General features: G+C 40.4%; 1 protein-coding gene across 6 annotated transcripts in view; it reads left to right on the top strand.

Annotated features, from left to right (window-relative positions):
• Positions 1–14,809, top strand: part of chn2 (chimerin 2) — a 517,847-nt gene that overhangs the window by 387,762 nt on the left and 115,276 nt on the right. For all 6 annotated transcript variants that reach the window (XM_039736389.1, XM_039736390.1, XM_039736388.1 and 3 more), the window contains one exon: positions 1,276–1,561. In XM_039736389.1, coding sequence (XP_039592323.1) covers positions 1,276–1,561 — 286 coding nt within the window. The remainder of the gene's footprint in view (positions 1–1,275; positions 1,562–14,809) is intronic.

The raw sequence follows: 14,809 nt of genomic DNA, 5'->3' as shown, positions 1-14,809 counted from the left end.
GACCCTTATTAAATACAAAATGAGTGCCACGTGTGTGGAGAGCACATTACACGTTTTAAAAATAAACATATCCACTTACAAGGGAAAAACGTTTCTGTAAAATCTGATTATTCTTTGGCATTTGAAGAGATCAGTGGACAAATGGTAAACGTGAACGATATGTTGTCGCAGGTGCTGTATGTACTCTCTGTCGTTCATTTACGATGATACTGTAGGAGTCAATGTAACATTAAAAGAATTGGCAGCTATGTTCGTAAAAGTATGAATTCGAATCAAAAGGAGATGAAGAGGACTGCCACTTAGAGAGTTGATAATGAAGAGCCACAGAAGATGCAGATTTCGGTACTTGAAACACTAAAAATCAGTAAACATGCTGAACAACATGGACACCACTCCGGCAGAACCAGAGACAAGGCTACACAGCATCCGCCTTCTGACTGCACATCTAAACGAATAGCTAAAGTGAGTTAACATTAGTGTCTTAACTGTAAATGGCATAGCACAGCATTTTAAAATGTACTATATACAAACATAGACCACAGTGTTCATCAAAACTATTTTTGCTGTTACCCATATAGTGATGCAGTAGACAAAATGACAGAACGCTGGTGCATCAGACAGAAGCGCTTCTCAAATGCATGGGGCCAGGTGCCTTCAGTGGTCAACATCTGTGTGTGTGTCTGTTTCTTCTGTCACTACGCTCATTATAAAGTACAAATTAACCATTGAGCTTTAGATATCATGTGCTACAGAGCTCCAGAGATGATAACAGCAATGTCAGCTTTGTACCTTTTCACAGTGTTGAGTCTTTTGCACAATTACTTTAACTCTCTCCCTGCCCTTTCCATATTTTTCTACACATTTGCCTAATACATGAGTAAAAATGGGACACTGCAACGGTGAACGTTTAAGGAGCTTGGACTGGAGGAAATTGGGGTAGGTTTTTAGGAAGCAACTCTGTGTGTGGATCCTTAACAGTCCTCACCACTATTCTTTACTTCATTACTTCATTACTAGTTGTCCCCAGACGTGTGTTCTCACTCAAACATCATGTATGGCCCTGCGAGACTTCCTACCACCCCGCTCTCAAAACATTAATAATCTGACGGATTCTTCTAGTTAAGGTACCTAACCCTTCCACCGGTTGATGTATTTTACTTGTCCTACATTTTCAATACTAATACCAGTGTTTGGCCACATTTTATTTAAGGTGCTCAGGTTTTCTTTGCATGAGCAGCAGCATCTTAATATTGATTGAATTTCATGTGTTTGCAGGTTTGGCAGCCAAACTTTAAACTACAGACTGTTCTATGATGGAAAGCACTTTGTTGGAGAGAAGAGGTTTGAATCGATCAACGACCTTGTAACGGACGCCTTGATAACCCTCTACATAGAAGCAAAGGCATCAGAATACATTTCCAAAATGACTACTAATCCAATTTATGAGCATGTAGGGTATGCAACACAGCTCAGAGAGAAGGTGTCACGGCGTCTCAGCAAAACCAGACAGGATTCCAAAAAGGTGCCTCTGGTGAGAGAAGACAGCAACACAGTGGATAAGGTAAGAAGACGGGAGAGGGTGACGGGCTTGCTCAAGCCTCAGTGTATTTGTTCACTCCTAGAACTAACTATTCTTCAAGTCCCACTGAGAAATATTTTTTACAAGGACTGGATGAACATCCTCAGTAAACAGCTTTAGTTGTGCTTAACATGAGATGTTTAGTCGACTGTACAATTCAGAATATGGATACGACTAGCATATCAAACAACTGCAGCCTACTGTATACTGTTACATAACCATGGCAAAGATACAGTACAGTGGGATTCATGTTTCAAAACAAAAACTGGTATAAAAAAGTCTGTTTGGGAGACATAGAGATGGTTGCTGTCTCACATCCTATTCTCTCACTGTCTGTTTTTCTTTTATTGTGTGACTAATGTCATTCAGCTCCTCAAATTGTGATGTGCATGGCTATGACCATTTAGTCGAGGATGTAGTTGTAGATGTATGACACACAATATTGAAGGCAAGACATGTGTTAGACATGATTGCTTGTCACTGCAGCTAATTGCATTTTGGGACTGGAAAACTAAAATGATGACATTGTTTGTTAAAACACTGCATCTTCATTTTTCACTAGGAGAGAAATGCTACCAATATGTTCAGTTCCTTGGCCATAGCCATATTGTTGTTGGCAGTGATGCACAGTTCCCAAGGATGCAGTCCTGAGCCTGGGCAGTGTCTTTCATCACAGGAACCTTATTAACGCATACATCCACATATTGGATCAAAGATCACTTCTTAAATAATTCTCTCATGTTTTTCTTCTAGCATTAAAGGTGGTTACAAGTTGCTGTCAAGTCCCAGAACTTTTGTTGTGATTCTATGAATTTGATTTTCAACCTTATTTCTAATTTGTTTGCTCTGGCTTATTTCTTGACTCCTTATTCCTGTGCCAGTTTTTAGACCAGTCTTGGCAGTGGTTAAGCTGCTTTGGATTCCCAAGTGTTACATCCCAGCTATCTTTGGTGTAGTCGGCAGGATGCTTTATGTTCCAGGAGTCACATACCAGTTCACTGCAAAAGATACAAACTACAGTGAACCCTCGTTTATCGCGGTTAATCCGTTCCAGACTCTACCGTGATAAATGAATTTTCGCGAAGTAGGATTCTTTATTTATAAATCAAATATTTTCGCAGTTAGAGTATAGAAAACCTGTTTACGACTTTCTAAATATGTTTTTTAACATTATTAGAGCCCTCTAGACATGAAACAACACCCTTTAGTCACCATTACACTCGTATTACTCAATATATTAGACAAAATAAGAGAAAATAAGACATATTAGACGTTACAAATATCATATTACTAGGCGCACTCGCCTTTTAAAGGACCGACTTTTATCTTCAATTATTGTGCGCTCCATGTGTACATCAGGCATGTAAGTGTAGAGAATGAGAACATCAAAGTGTCCATTCATAACATCTTTTTTTTTTTATCCCCTCAAGTGCCTGTCCAAAGTCGTACAATGTCAGCCCGAATCTGTACCGCTAAAGACGGAGTTTCATGCACTAAATAAGCTATAGATGAGAATAAGCAAGCACCATCTCCCTTGATATTCACTACGCGGTGAGGCATTTGTACTCCATCAACATAAATTATTTCCAGAGACATAATTTTTTCTATTTTTCCAGCGCATCACGCACAAAAGCAAGGGAACGATGAGAGCACCAGAACTCTGCTCACATCGCGTCGCTTCGTACCTCAAGCCGCAAGTAGTAAGTCTGTAATAAGCGGAATACCACTACGCTTTGCACTCATGGGACGGAAGGACAATCCCGAACGCTTTTCTATAGTAGATTATTGTACTGTACATTTAATTGCACACAACCACTAACCTATGAAGGCACGACCTCAGTAGGAGAGTCTTCAGAGGTGGTGCAGTATCTTCAGCCGGTGCGTTGTTATCTTCAGTGAAGAAGTACTAGGAGTAGGCAGTGGGTGTCTGGGTGCGCGGCTGAAGAACATCTTGATAGGCAGTTGCTGGCACTGTCTTTTCATATGCGTGAGAAGGCTTTTGTAGGGTATTGCCATCTTTAATCATATCCAAGAGTTTCACCTTCTTCTGGATAGTAAGCATCTTTCTCCGGCGCTTAGTTTTATTCTCAGAAGGCTTAGAAAAAGCAGCACGTTTAGGAGCCATCGTAGGGTTTAGATAAAAATTCTCAGAAAGCGCATGCGTAGTGACGTAAGCGTGTATGAGAAAAAAATCGGGATAGAGTGAAGCCACGAAAGTCGAAGCGTGATATAGCGAGGGATCACTGTATTGGGTGCTGCTTACTTATCTCCAGCACTCATAACATCAAGGCCACAGTGACAGGGAAACAGGAGTACCTTCACACCATGGCTGCTGAGTATACTGTACTGTGTGTCTCTTGTTTTATGATCATAGTCCTGCAATATAATTTGTGTAAGGCTTTTTTTCCTTTAGAATTCTATTTGTTAATTATAATATTTTATTCCAACTTTTCATACATATACAATACCATATTTTATGTATATACTAACTGTACCCTTTGCAAAAAATTCATAACAGGAGGTTTGTTTGTATTTATTATTTAGTTCTTCTTTACTCCAACTAAATAATCTTAATAGAAATTGTTTGTAGATAATGTTAGAAGTTTTGTTTTCATTAGACATTGTGTATAGTTTTAAATTTCAAGTGGAAATTTACCAACATAAAGCTGTCCATTTCTAAAAGCCGCCTCTTGTAAATAGAAGACAACATTCTGCAGAGTTTTGTCTTTGGCCTTACTTATACAAATGCTGCTACCTTTTAAACAGTATCGGAGGGCACTAACACACCATCAGCATTCTCAGAACTAGCAGTGATCTCACCGAACTCTTGGGGATCATCAGTAGGCTGCTGGTGTGGCCTTCAGACTGTTCATTTAAACCAGGACTGACTGCTGACCGAGTATTTCTCATGCATTGGCTTGTGCGAATGTGCATGAGACTGAACTGATGGATAAATACTGTACATTCAGTTGTTTTAATATGTCCTCTTGTGAAGATGTTATTTCAGGCCTGGCAAATCTCTCTGTTATCCATCCATCCATCCATTATCCAACCCACTATATCCTAACTATGGGGTCACGGGGGTCTGCTGGAGCCAATCTCAGCCAACACAGGGCGCAAGGCAGGAAACAAACCCTGGGCAGGGCGCCAGCCCACCGCAGAGCGCACACACTAGGGACAATTTAGAAACCTTTCTGTTATTCCTCGGCAAAATCCAAAATATACAATTTACTGTAGAGAGGAGGTTTATTAGGTATAAGGAGATTATTGAATAGCGAACATCTCCCAAAAGTTTGATGCCATATAATCCGTGACCTGGAGACAAGTCAATAGCAGCTCCAAAGGCAATGCAATTAAGTGCATCATTGTATTGACTGTTTTTGTCTGAACTTTTTCAATATTGTATTGTTTCCAAAAAAAAAAAACCTTCCATTTTTGGGGGCATTATCGTTTAATTATTTTTAAAGAAACATTTATCATCATAGCGGCACAAACAAAAATGTTCACCTCTTATGTAAGCACTTTGGCTACAGCATTACTGATGATTTTTTAAATGTGCTGTATAAATAATTTGATATTGACATTGACATTGACACACACACACACACACATATATATACTGTATATATACATATATATACATATATATACAGGTGTATCTCAATAAATTAGAATATCATCGAAAAGTTAATTTATTTCAGTAATTCAATTCAAAAGGTGAAACTCATATATTATATAGATTCATTACACACAGAGAGATATATTTCAAGCATTTGTTTCTTTTCAATTTGCTGATTATGGCCTACAAGTAATGAAAACTTGAAATATATATATATATATATATATATATATATATATATATATATATATATATATATATATATATATATAGTAGAAAAGGCGCTATATAGGCGCCTGGCCCAACAGAAAGACACGGAGGCACGTATAAAAAAGTACAATTACTTTTATTTTTCTTCAGCTGTGTGACACGTCTTCCCCGTGCCACACAGCCCAAACACAGTCCCAAAGCACAAAACTCACAGCAAACCACAATTCTCCACCTCGCTCCACCACTCCTCCCAGACAAGCTTCATCTCCTTCTTCCTTCCAACTCTGGCTCACCAAGTGGTGGTGGCTGGGCCCTTTTATAGCCCACCTGGAAGCGTTCCAGGTGATTAACCACCTGGTCCTAATTGCACTTCCGGGTGGGGCTGCAGGCTCGTCCAGCCGGGCTGTGGGAACCAGGCAGTTCCCCCTAGCGGCCACGCCGGCCCCAACCAAGCTGTGGAGGACTCCATCTCCCATGGAGCCCTGCAGGTGGTTGGGAAAACACTGTCGGCCAGGGAGGCTGCCACCAAGCTTCCTGGGGGAGGTACTGGACTGTCCATGGCGGCTTCCCCGGAACATAAGCAGCAGGGGCGTCCCTGCCGGGCATGGGACCCAGCTGTCCTTCACAATATATATATATATATATAGTAAGAAGAATGAACATCAGACATTGCAAAGGTTTGGGGCAGCCACCATAATTTTATCCGGCTGCAAAACAGTTGCAAAAGCATTGACATGTTCACACAATCGAGTCCAAAACAGAACTTCCTTATTATGCACAAGATGGCAGCTTTAAAGGCCAGTAGGGGAAGTGATGTCATCAGGTCCGGAACCAGAAGTGACGTTGTTGGCGACGCCAGAGCCGGGCGGGATTTCCCTAGAATGGTCTGTAAAAGATCGAGAGGGAGAATTAGTGCACTTCACCACCCCCTGGTCCGGCATGGAATTACATGTACTCAAGCCCTTTAGTTGTCTCCTAAACATGTGTGTGACAATATATATATATATACTAGCAAAATACCAGCGCTTCGCAGCGGAGAAGTAGTGTGTTAAAGAAGCAATGAAAAGAAAAGGAAACATTTTGAAAATAACGTAACATGATTGTCAATGTAATTGTTTTGTCACTGTTGTGAGTGATGAGTGTTGTTGTCATATATATATATATATATATATATATATTTACACACACACACATAAACATATATATATACATATCTATACATATACACATATATACATACATATATATATATCTACATATATACACATACATATACACACACACATAAATACATACACACATACATACATACACACACAAATACATATATATATACATACATACACACACACATATATAAACATATATATACATATACATACATATCTACATATATACACACACAGCTATTTCAGTATCAGTGCAATACGCTGCATTTGTTAAAACGGATAACTCCGCTCTTACGTGCAAGTCTGCGTGTATATTATGAACTATCAGATTTGTTCAAGTTCTATTTAAATTTTAAATAGAAGGAATTTTTATTTAGTCGACAGAAATATCTTTGGTAGGAATGGTAAAAACAGACAGGAATATTATTCGTGAATAAATCAACTCAAACCTTAAACAACTTATAATATTTTGCTCTCCATAAAAATATATCCTGTCTAAATTATACAAGTTAGAAATAAAGTAAACGTTAAAAGAACAAACATTCACATTTCTTTACTCTTATGTAATTTTATATAAAAATAAACTTAGATTTTAAATATCCCAAAAGATTTTGCTCTCCATAAAAATATATCCTGTCAAAATTATACAAATTCAAATATGAACATGCTGCATAACAAAACCTAGAAATATAAATAAAATGTGTTCCTTTCAGCAATAACAAATCAAATCATTCAGTTGTCTTTGCTCATATGTCATTTTAGAGCTGGACGCCTGGCATCTTTTTTTGGCCACAGGTTCGTTTCTGTTTGCTGTGAGGTTCTGTGTTGTGGAGATTCTCAGGATGGATTGCAGGTGCTCATCAGTGAGGCGACTCCTGTGTGCTGTTTTGTTAGTCTTTATCACTGAGAAGAGCTTCTCACACAGATATGTGCTACCAAACATGCACAAGGTTCGAGCCGCATGTAGACGGACTTTTTGTTGTTCAAAGTCACCAAAGCGCCGTGCAAACTCAGTGCGCTCAGTTTATCAGCAAAGTGCGTATTTGGGAACACCGTAGTGACGACTTGGTTTAACATTACTTGGCAACAGGGAAAGAGGGGAAAGTTGCACTGGTGCATTTGTGTCTCCCATAAAAGCAGCTTCACTTGAAATCACTTTGTGATTGTGCACGGGTTAAAACGTCCGCTGAAGTGTCAGATTCTTATTTAATTATGCTGCTTTCTGTATCTTCTGCATTGCATTCAGGTTACCCTGATGTTTTGTCTCATAGTGCCGTCTTAGATTAAATTCTGTAATTACAGCCACATTAGCTCCACAAATGAGACACACGGGTTCAGTAAACATATACTCAGCCTCCCATCGGTTTTTAAAGGCTCTATTTTCAGAATCAACTTTTCTCTCCAGCATCGCGTGAGCTAGCTTCGCAATAACTTGTTCGGCAAGGCGGCTGAAGCGCTGCATTATGGGATCTGTAGTTTATTGTGTTACCAGCGCTTCATATACCGGGCTTTAATAACAATAATACAGTATATAAAATGATCTCGGGCGGATATAATTACGCCGGGCGGATGTGGCCCGGCCCTTGAGTTTGACACATATGGACTAAATAGAACTTGAAAAGATATATTTTTTTCAAATGTGATCGCGCAATTCAAATAGAGTTGACGCGCACTACAGCCTGCATCCTCCCCTCGCTGTTACTTTTTTACCGTTCATCTAATGAATACACTGAGTATGGCTTTACCAAAACAATCATTGATGGTGAATAAAGTATCCATTATTCGAGTATGTAGATCGGTATATATATATACATATATATATACCCGCGTATCGCAGCGAGAAGTAGTGTGTTAAAAAGCTAGAAAAGAAAAGGGAACATTTTAAAAATAACGTAACATGACTGTCAATATACAGTATTTGTTTTGTGAGTGTTACTGAGTGTTGCTGTCATCAAGGATTTGATTATCATTATTTCTTTCAATCAGGTTCGTATTTGTAGGATGTGTTGTGTTCAAGTTACATTCCGTGTTTGTCAATCGTTGTAAAGATGACAGGTTTCATTCATCGATTTGTTTCTTACTGCATCAATAAACAGCTCGTCTTCTTCTTTATCTGAGACCTGACACACTGCATGCACGGGTTTTTTTACACTGTCTTCCTTTAGCGGGACATTGACTTTTTCCACCGTGTGCTTTGTTTCCGCAGTAGCTGGATTTATGAATATGCTTATCAGACGCTTCATATTTTTTGCTGCCTTTTCAATTGTGTAATTCGGTTTTTGTTCAGCGCTCTTTGGAACTGTTGCTTTTATCTGTGCACTGCGCCAGTTCACGTGAGCCGCCGGTGTACATGCATCGAAGTTCCCAGCTGTGCTGGTGCCATCTCGTGCTATGTCCATGGCTGTATTTAATGTTACCTTAGTCCTGGCACTTAAAACTTTCTCTCGCAGTTTCGCTGAGTTTGTGTCAAACACCACCCTGACCATCTCATCTTCCTCTCCATAAGCACAGTCCTTCACCCGTGAATATTTAGTGGCAGTTTGCTATTGGATTGCCGCTGACGGACGGCCTTATATGGGCAGGCACTAAATTACAAACGCCAGCGGCAGCCTGTCTATGAACTTAATTTAAAGTGTAGGTTTACATCGTGCTTTGTTTCAAGTAGCAGAACTCATGAATATGGTTGTATATGTCACTCGCTCACTTCTTATTGTTTCGCTGCCTTCTCAATTATATAATGCATGTTTTCTTCAGCGCTTTTTAGGTCTTCCTGGTTTTCTATGTACTGCGTGATTACGTGGGAGGCGTGATGATGTCACACGAAACTCCGCCCCCACGGCGTTGAAGCTCATCTCCATTACAGTAAATGGAGAAAAACAGCTTCTAGTTATGACCATTACGCGTAGAATTTCGATATAAAACCTGCCCAACTTTTGTAAGGAAGCTGTAAGGAATGAACCTGCCAAATTTCAGCCTTCCACCCACACGGGAAGTTGGAGAATTAGTGATGAGTCAGTGAGTGAGTGAGTGAGTGAGTGAGTGAGTGAGGGCTTTGCCTTTTATTAGTATAGATAGATATATATATATATATATATATACAGTACAGGCCAAAAGTTTGGACACACCTCCTCATTCAATGTGTTTTCTTTATTTTCATGCCCATTTACATTGGTAGATTCTCACTGAAGGCATCAAAACTATGAATGAACACATGTGGAGTTATGTACTTAACAAAAAAGGTGAAATAACTGAAAACATGTTTTATATTCTAGTTTCTTCAAAATAGCCACTCTTTGCTCTGATTACTTTTTTACTCTCTCTTGAGGATCGATGTTCTTTGCTTCTCGCCACATGAACGGCTGAACGTATTTATAAAACACGTTTTGCTGTGTTTCTCATCAGTTTTATGGAGGTTCATATATGGCCTTATGATTTAATAACAAATGCTGGCCAGTGAAAACAGTGGAAAACATTGCAGTTTTTCCTACAAAACAAGAAAACGTTATGCAAAAGTAATGTACTATTTGTAACACATTGCATTTAATAATAAGTAGATATAGACCATATTTGTTTCCTTCTTTGGTAAGTACAGGTCGGCCCATGGATGCTCAGGACTTATATAACAGCATAAGGACAGCTGCACGCAGGAATCAAACACAAGGGCTATAACAGTGGGACTGAGGGTTGGCCGGTCTGGGCTACATGGTGACTAAGCAGCATCAGCCTGCGCACGTTGCTTCTTGTGTGTATTTAGTGGACAGTGCTACATGCAGCAATTTCTAATTTTCATTTTTTGGGAACAATCTGGATTTTTGATTTTTATAATTTTGAAAAACAGTTGGTCAAAACCTGTGGACAAGGCAAGCCGACTGTAATGAATTATGTAACTAAGTTAATTTTAAAAGTAGTCATCAGTCAGTCATCATCCAACCCGCTATTTCCTATCACAGGGATTTGCTGGAGCCAATCCCAGCCAATACAGGGCACAAAGCAGGAACAAATCTTGGGCAGCATGCCACCAAGCACACACACAATAGGGCCAATTTAGAATCACCAATGCACCTCACCTGCATGTCTTTGGGAGGAAACCCACGCAGACACGGGGAGAACATGCAAACTCCACGCAGGGAGGACCCGGGAAGTGAACCCAGTTCTCCTTACGGCGAGGCAGCAGCGCTACCCACTGCGCCACCGTGCTGCCCTTTAAAAACACTCTGTAATACTGCTCAAGAAACAGCTGCTTTCCAGGAGTCCTACCACTGCTTTTTTTGCAGTTTGTATGTTGTTCCATGTCTGTGTGAAATTTTTGCAAGATTCCACCAACATCTTAAATATGCACAAGGCAACTTAACTAGCAGCTGTGTACTGTAATGGACGGTCCTCCTGCACGGGCTGAGCCCTGCTTTGTTCATAACATTTCCTTTGCACTCCTCCATATCTGCCATGAAAGAAACAGATTTTAGGAAGGGGAATGTTGCTTTCTTTTGTGTAAGCGCTGTCTAGTTCATGCTCTGAAAGTCCGCACTGTTTACAACACTGTTTACAACATTAGAATGAACTGTTATGTTGCTCTTGCCGAATACTGTAAAGACTAGAAACAGAATGAATAGCTATGGCAGCAGACTGTTTTCACTCCGACTGTGACAGCTAAGGTCTCACTTTGTTCAGTGATTTTGTCCCATTTGTAGCTGAGTTTGAAATGTCCTGCTCTTACGATTTGGCTGTAATCTGTAACACTTAGTGCTGCATTGACAGAGGTGATCTGCTGATGGCTGTTGGCCAGTGCACATTTATGTACCATGGATTTTTTTGAAAGTGTCTCAATACATTTGAATGAGTAATGGTCACTGTACCAAACAGCTCAGAAAAATGATAAAGTCAGCAAGTAAAGGATACAAATCATGAGTGGAAATCATGCTGTAACAATCAGCTCAAAAAGGTGGACTCTGCGTTATGGGCTTTGGTAAGAAGGCAGTGTGTGCATGTCGGCAGGCAGAAGTGGCATGAGGGACCGGGCTTTGGTCAGGACCTTGTGACTGGGCAAAGGCCAGCGAGGCTCAATGTCTCCAGCTTAGCTGGTGGGTATGTTAGGAGGAGAGCAGTGAGGTGGTGGAGTACATTTGGACATCCAGGAAGACATACCTGTGCTCTTTTAGGGGGCACAGTTGGAGCCCACTTGTCCAGGTCAAGAAGAAAGAAACATTTCACAGAAACCCTAAGATGTATTTTATAGAATTTTCAAAACAATATTTAAACTCAGTTTTCAAAAGTGAATGTTTGATGTCCCACGCGAATGTGGGTGTGGTGCTGTGATGGACGTGCAGCCCGTCCACTGCTAGTTTCTGTCATGTGCTTAGTTTATTGAGTGGTTTTGAAATTGTTGTGTTTTTTTCTAATAGTTTTTGCACTATTGACACACTTTATATTGGGAAATTCTTTGCTGCTGTATGGCCTGATTCCTGGAGTGTTTGTTTGTGAATTTCTGTGGCAGTGGGGCTCCTGGAAGTGCCCTTGGTATGTGCTGTATGGCTGCTTGATTCCCAGTTTCTTCTGCATTGCCCACTGGCATACGATTATCGGGTCATCCAGTCCAATAATTGTGCCTGCATGTCTGGTAACTTATCATTGACACTGCCAGCCATACATTTTACTTTGCTACTGAAGTAGAATCTTAAAGGCCTTTGTAAGCAAACAAAAGACCATTTAATGCTGACCTACAATGCTAAGTTAGATTGACCAAAAAAACAAAAGCAGAAACAGCTTGGTTATAAGATGTTAAAATGTACCTGTCACTGAGTAAGAACTGTAAGAAGTACAGAGCCGGTTGGTTAGTGGAGTTATACAGCACCAGACAATGCCAAAACAAGTCAGCTGTTAAATGTGCCGTCTCCAGTCCCAGCTGCGTAAAATGTGTCAAGCCCACACTGCTTGTCCCCCAGAAAAACAAAACAGTTGCTAGCTCGAGTGGCAGCACAGCCCCCTTCACACTTGAGCGAGATCAAAGACGAGCTATAATTGGACCACCCTGGAATTGTAACACTGTTGATATCTTGAATGCTGCCATGGTGGTCCTAGTGCACTGCATACACAGGGTCTGCTGAGTGAAATGATTTGATCTAGTATTTACGATACCTTAGCCAGCACATTTCCTTACGGTGGCTGCTAGTTCCTGCATTTCTGCATTCATTCTCTGTTTTGCTGACTTTTTGGAGCCCACCCCTAAAATTCATTATAAACACAATACTCAGGATGTGGACAATGGGTGTGTAGCACCTACTGTACATGAGCTTACAATAGCAAAACACTCCCTGTACTGGGCTTGTGTCTCCGTGTGTCCCCCACAACCTGATTTTGAGCTCCCAGTGTGCAGTGTTAGTCACCTGTCCTGTGCTCACACTTACTACTCTAAAAACATTCAAACCAGCCTGACCTTGAAGAGTGTGGAATTGTAGCACAGTTGATATCCTGAATCCCACAGTGGTCCTAGTTTAACTGAAAGCACAGGGTCAAATGACTTAAAAAGACTAAACGTTATAATCTGTGCAATGGAGCAGCAGCCTGCGTTTCCCCCTTTATAGTGCCAATCCAGTTATTGAAGTGGGACGCCTTCTGTGTAGAACTTGTATGTTCTCCCTGTGTTTGTTTGAGCTTCTTTAGTAGACGTGTTTTGTCAGTCCAAAGACATGCTGGTGGAATTTCTAGCAAATGTCATTTAGTCAGAAATGAATCAGTGCTCGAAAGTCTGTATTTTAAAGTCCTGACATCTCTTCCAAGAATGCCTGCCTAGCACCATTTTCTTGTTCCTGTAATCATGGAATTTAGGATGAAATCAAAAAGCCAACAGAAAAACATAAATACATTTATATGGAGTGGTGTGGTCTTCTGTCAGTGCTGCTATCTCAGTTTGCCCTCTGCTGTCTTCTGACACTTCTTACAGAAAAGGCAATGCTCATTCTGGCCCAAGAGGTTAGATGCTGCAGTTCCCTTCTTCAAGTCATGGCTTCTCAGCCTCATCACACAGCTTTGGCTTGACAGACTGGGTCTCAGCTTCTGGTCGACAAAGATAAGAGTTTGTCGAATTTGTCTCTTTGAGGAAGAACGACTCATAGCTTTTATGGTCAGAGATCAGGATTGAGATGTTTCCATTCATTTTGGGGAGTCTCCCCTCCCTGAGAGAATCACTCAACTTGCCATTCTCTTGTCTCTTTGAGATGGAGTGCATGTGGTTTTAAAGGAAGGTTAAACCTTCTCCCGATTGGATTAAAGTTACTTACAGCTACAAAAAAGCAAACAAAAATCGGTATCTTTTAATAGATGGGTTCATATGTCCATCTTAGTTGTCACCCCTTGAATTACAGGTCTTTGCCCTTGCTTGACAACAACAACAACATTTATTTATATAGCACATTTTCATACAAAAGTAGCTCAAAGTGCTTTACATAATGAAGAAAAGAAAAATAAAAGACAAAATAAGATATTAAAATAAGACAACATTAGTTAACATAGAAAAAGAGTATGGTCCGATGGCCAGGGTGGACAGAAAAAACAGAAAATAAAACTCCAGACGGCTGGAGAAAAAATAAATAAAATCTGCAGGGGTTCCAGGCCTCGGGACCGCCCAGTCCCCTCTGAACATCCTACCTAACATAAATGAAATAGTCCTCTTTGTAGTTAGGATTTTCACAGGGTTCTGTTGAGACCATTTTGTGTCTTCTGGCTCAAGAGGTCTGCGGAGGGACCTCTGGAGAGATGTCAGGTCACCTCTGATTTACACCTTTGTTATCAGATGAAGTCCAGGCTGAAGTTCAGTCACTTAGTTTGGAATGCAGGTGGAGGTTTTGTGCAGCTGGATGCCTGCATTCTTAACAGGCCTGATGTGCCATGAACGCCTGGCAGAATGGGCAAGGCTGACTTTGTCCTACACCATGAATGAGGCCTTTGAGCACAAAGCCATTGGTATCCAAAGGTAATTAGCACAACATTTTCATTTGTTTAATGTAATGTATTTTTATTTATTCATTCATTAATTCAGCAGTGATATACTGTATTTTGGTAGATATGATTAAGGTGGGTGACATGGTGATGCTGTGGTAAGTTCCATTGACTCACATCTTCAGAATCTTGGCTGGACTCTGCGTTTGTGCAGCCTGAATGTTCTTTCCATGTCTATGTGGGTATTCCAGTTCTCCTGCTACATGCCCATGTTCAGTTAACTAGTGACTCCTGGTAACC

Source organism: Polypterus senegalus, chromosome 15 (assembly GCF_016835505.1).
Source record: "Polypterus senegalus isolate Bchr_013 chromosome 15, ASM1683550v1, whole genome shotgun sequence".
Classification (NCBI taxonomy): Eukaryota; Metazoa; Chordata; class Cladistia; order Polypteriformes; family Polypteridae; genus Polypterus; species Polypterus senegalus.
This window is presented reverse-complemented; position numbering and strand designations above follow the sequence as displayed.